Consider the following 5,304-nt stretch of genomic DNA (forward strand, 5'->3'; position numbering starts at 1 on the left):
GATAGAACTAAGAAAAGCTGATAGTTGTGGGGGTGAGGCTGGGGAGAGGTGGAGGGATTGAGCACAAAAGGAAAAAAAAGAAAGAACTCATGGACATGGACAACAGTATGGTGATTGCCTGGGGAAGAGGATGGGGGGAGGTGGAGAAGGGTATAGTGGGGATAAATTTTGCTAGATGGCAAACTTGACTTGGGTTGGTGAACACACAATACCATTTAGTGATAACGTATTGTAGAAACCTGCATAATTGTATTAACCAGTATAACCAAGATAAATTTAATAATAAGGGGAAAAAAACTTAGGGTGAGGTAAGTGGGACTGGCCTCAGTTTTAGGACAAGGAATTGGGAAGGGACATTGTCAGCTTAAGACAGGGAGAGATAGGTAGGGCTTGAAAAAATAAATAAGAATAAATAAATTACGTTAAAAAAAAAAAAGCCAGTGCACAAGAATTCATGAGCATGGGCACTATTGTTTCCAATTTAGAGTAAAACATAATATGAGATATAAAAACATTAACTAAAAAGAGCATGTTATTTTCACGTTGGCATGAGTTAAGGGCACTCCTACTTGGAAATAACCTGTACATAGTACATTATTACCTTTATGCTGTTTCTCTTCAGCCCTCTTTAGAGTTATCTAAAGTCCCGGTTTGGGGTTTTTAAAATATATTTTTATTGATTTCAGAGAGGAAGAGAGGAGGAGAGAAAGATAGAAATATCAATGAAGAAAGAGAATCATTTGCCGGCTGCCTCCTGCATGCCCCCTAATTGGGGATGGAGCCACAGCCTGGGCATGTGCCCTTGACCGGAATTGAACCTGGGACCCTTCAGTCCGTGCTCTATCCACTGAGCCAAACCAGCTAGGGTGAGACTTTCACTCTTAATAACCTTGCATTCCAAGATAAACCATGAATAACAGGAACTTCCTAAAAGCCTTGACTAACAGGAAACCCTAAAAGCCTTGCTTCCAAGATAAACCACAAAAATAATAACATCCTGTTTTCCTTACAAAAGACAGGAACATCTTGTTCATACCCAATCTGAACTGTCAACTGCCACATCTGGGCTATAAATCTCTCTCATATCATGTGATCTACAAATTCTTCTTATTGTCTTTGATGAGCCACTACTTCTGAAAAGCTGGTCCCCTTTCACAGCTAGTAAAAATGTCTCCCTGTATTCATATTTGTCACTGAATTTTATTTTGACAGAGAGTTCCTGAGCACTCAGTAGCTGGAACTATCTTTCTTTGGGAAGTACTGAGCTTGGATGCACCAAGAGCCATCTTCATGGGTAGGCCACTTGTGCAGTTGCACAGGGCCCTGCCCTTGTTTGTTTTTTAAAAATACGTTTTTATTGAATTTTCGAGAGGGAAGAAGAGAGAAGGATAGAGATAGAAACATCAATGAGAAACATCATCAACCGGCTGCTTCCTGCACACCCCCTACTGGGAATCCAGCCAAAGGGGCACTTAACAGGTAAGCAGAGGACTGGGGTCTTCAAAGGGCTTAGTGATATACAAAAGGACTGGGGTCTTCAACGGGCTGCCATTCTGGTTTCTGCAACAAGATTGTTAATCTTTTCATGATAAGACAGTAGGTCCTCTGGTTAGGTTGGAGATCTGTTCCTACGGCACAGTGTAACTCGATTTTCACTGTAAGTTGGAACCCACCTACGTAAGCACCTACATCACTCACATGGAGCACATACACAGCAGTAATGAAGTGAAACAGTAAAAAAATTTAAAAGAAAGAAAATAATTCCTGACCTTTACTCGTGGTAAATAAATAATAAAAAACATAAAGCACATACGTCGAAACGACGGAACTTTTTTTTTTAATAAATAAATGGGTGATGACGACGTGACCACAAAACGACCTACGTCGAGTCTGACGTAATCCGAGGACTGTCTGTAGGCAGCTCCAAATGGGGAGGATGGGCTGTATTTCCGGGTGAGCTCCCAGGTCCCCTGTGCTTTCTTTAGTCAGAGCACAATAATCACGGTTAACAGAGCATGATGAATACTTCTTACAATTAGCTGCTCCCCAATATTCTGTTCTGCCCCATATCATATTGTCTTTGGCTGTGTTTGAGATAAAACTTGAGTAGTTGTGACTAAGCCAGTATGGCCTACAAACTCCAAAATATTTACTATCTGGCCCTTTATAGAAAAAGTTTGCCAACCCCTGCTCTATACTTACCTCTCAGCATTCTCCATGTAGCCATCCCAAACTATTTGAAGTCCCTAACAGATCACCCTGTTCTCTTTGACCTGCTCGGCCCACCCCTCCATGGGTGCTGCCATAGAACTAACTCCATTTTAGCATTTAACTGTTATTCTGATTGTCCTTTTACTTGTCTGGGGCAAGTGTTCACTGCTGAGTCCCCAGCCACTAGCACCACCCCTGCCCTCCTTCGGTGCTTCATAAACATGTTTTGATGCATGAGCAGCTTCCTGAAGAGATGAAAAGACTGGGTTCCAACTTTCAAGAGCTTGCAAAGGGAAGACAGTAATGTAAACAATAAACTAACCTACAAGGAAGAATGAAAAAGCACTAAAAAGTAGCATGTACTCTGCAGCATGTCCAAGGAGAGAGAATTCCACCTGGGGAAAGGTGCTCCTTCTTTATGAGAAAAGAGTGAAAAAACAAAATGGAATCACTATGGTCAAGTTGCTAAATTTTACAATCAAGTAGGCTGAGGTATGACAAAGCAATTCTGTTCTTGCTTTAACCAGCTTGGGAACTTAAATTTTTGAACATTTCAATTGTGCCTGGAGATAAATATATTGTTGGTGATAGAATATCCAGACTAAGAGAAAGTTTATTTGAACCAAATAAGACAATTGCCGGGAAGCAAAATCTCAACAGATTGAGAAAATGCTCCAGAGAATAGCAATTTTGCAGCTTATTTTATACATTATTAGACTCATAGGAAAAGCCAAAAGGAAGGTTCCATGAAATTCATCTATAGTTCTGAGGGGGCAGGAGAGAGCAAAGTGGGGAGATCCCTGAGGTTGGATAAGCAGCAAAACATAGAGACACATACTTCTTTTACATTGGTTGGGTACAGGACAGTTAATAATTAACATTTACAGCTCATAGAGGTGGTGAAACGGAATTTTTGGACTGGAACCCGGATTCTTTGTCCGCCAGAGTCGAAGAATGAACCCACGGACAGAGGGTAGTATAGCAAAGGTGGAGATTTATTGAAAAACAACTACAGACTCCCACTGGGGAGAGGGAAAGACCCCCACAGAATGGACTCCAATGGGGGGGGGGGGGGAAGGGTCCCACCGACTTCCTGTTTCCATGGTTTATAAAGGCTGCAGTTCCTATGTCCTGACATCCTCTCTAATTGGTCAATATTTCCTTTGGAATTGGTTACTATAGTGACTCCTGAGGCCCTCCTCCCTCATTGTCCTATTTCTTCTCTGCTTTCTTCCTTCTTTATTTTGTAAATATAAACCTTTTTTTGGCTACTTCCAGTTCCCTTGTCTTATGGAAATGTAACTGCCCCTGGCTTCCTTGTGTTATGGAAATGTACCCTCTCCCAGTCTGTAGCCCTGTTTTTTTCCATGGACCCCAATTCTAAAAATTCCCTAAACCCGCCTATATTCCCCTAAAATTCCTGTTTCAATGGTATGCAGGGGAATAAGATAACCAAGAGGGGTTCTGTGGTCTCCTGTTCTGGAGCCCGAGGTGGTGCCTGCAAGGGGTCTGGAAAAACAAACTACTCTGACATTTCAAAGGTATGTTATCTTAGATGCTCAAAGACAACAGACAATTCCAAAGGTAAAGATTGACCTTTGTCAAGGAAGCTGCAGGCCTACGATGTGACTAACCCACCTGCTTTTCCTTAGGAATTTTTAAGTTCAGACCACCCCGGGCAGTTGGCTGCCTTCAGTCTCCAGGTTTGTGAGGCCCGAGGGCCTCCCCTGAGCTTGCCTATGTCCAAACCTGCTGGAGAGCAGGAAAGAATGTTTAGTCTCCAGGCCACCTGACATCTGGCTGATGAACATCGTGAACTAATCCAAAGGCTGAGAATGCAGCACTGATTTTTCTCAGGAATGTGACTTTTTATTATAAAAACTCTGAGCTCAAGATTGAAATAACTTGGCACAGTGACTGGTGGTTATAGACTTAGTGGTGATCACATCGTAAGGTACATAAACGTCCAATCACTATTATATGCCAACTATAATTTAAATAATAATACCTCTCAGCTTCTCTTTTTCGCAACACTATAGGTAGTGCCTAGTTGTGCTTCTGATCTGAATATCCTAAGATCCTTTAATAATTGTCATTTATTTCAAGCCAGAGCCCCATGACACTGCTGGGTGGACATTTAGAATCCTTTCTGATATTAACATAAAACCTCTACCTCCGTGATGAAGTTCTTACGGAGCTTTTTTTGGTTGTTGTTAGCATGTAATGCTCTCATCTGTAAAATAAGTCTCAATAACTCCAACTTCACAGGATTAATAAGCATGGTTAATTATCAGAGGCACAGAGCGCAGTGCGCACATCACAGAAAGTGCTCAGTAAACCGCAGTTATCCCCGGATCCTCTAAAATGCTCCGTTTAACGGTCATGGAGCCCGTGTCCAAAGAGCTCTCCAGACTCTGCACCGCTAAACATATGTCGCAGCATCAAATGCGTCCCCGTAGTAAACGCAGCAACGCGCGGCCAGAGGCGCACCGGCTGGGCTGCGCGTGAGACTGCATCTCCCCGGGAAACCGCCAGGAGCTGGAGCCCGCAAAGTAGAAGAACTACAACTCCCATGGTGCGTCACGCGAGCTTAGGGCTAGTCTATATTTTATCGTCCGGCCCCTGCCGCGAAGCTCTCAGAGACTCCGCCCCTAGGGTTCTCCTCGCCTATTCCGTCCCAGTCTTCGGAAGACGCCGTGTGACGTCACGAGGTCCTACGTTCGTGTGGGGAGCAAGAGTTGAAGGACGGTCTCTGGCTGGGTTCAGGCGGCCCTGGGACCGCGGAGGAGGCTCTCGAGGGACCGCCGCGATGCTCCACCCGGAGCCGGTCAGTCAGCTCCTGGATCTGTGAGTCCGCTCGGCCCCCGCCTCTTCCTCGCCCGGGCCCAGCACCTCCCCCGCCCGGCCCGGTTCTGCGCTGCTCTCCCTCCCGCCCCTTCCCTCCGCCGGATGCACGTAGAGGCCTCGCGGGTGTTTCTCCACTGGGCTCTTCACTTGTCTTCTCCTCGTCGGTGACAGTGATGCCCAGGGGGCCACGGGGCAGGGGGGCGCTCCGTCCGCCGCCCGGGACGCCCCCACAGGGGTGTCTGGCTT

General features: G+C 45.0%; 2 protein-coding genes across 2 annotated transcripts in view; both read left to right on the forward strand.

Annotated features, from left to right (window-relative positions):
* DENND5B (DENN/MADD domain containing 5B) overlaps positions 1-5,304 on the forward strand; it is an 831,092-nt gene that overhangs the window by 559,453 nt on the left and 266,335 nt on the right. The window lies entirely within an intron of this gene.
* Positions 4,726-5,304, forward strand: part of AMN1 (antagonist of mitotic exit network 1 homolog) — a 34,830-nt gene continuing 34,251 nt past the window's right edge. The window contains exon 1 of the mRNA XM_006767825.2: positions 4,726-5,058. Within this exon, the coding sequence (XP_006767888.1) occupies positions 4,784-5,058 (275 nt within the window). The 5' untranslated portion in view covers positions 4,726-4,783. The remainder of the gene's footprint in view (positions 5,059-5,304) is intronic.

This window comes from Myotis davidii, unplaced genomic scaffold (assembly GCF_000327345.1).
Source record: "Myotis davidii unplaced genomic scaffold, ASM32734v1 scaffold902, whole genome shotgun sequence".
In the NCBI taxonomy this organism is placed as follows: domain Eukaryota; kingdom Metazoa; phylum Chordata; class Mammalia; order Chiroptera; family Vespertilionidae; genus Myotis; species Myotis davidii.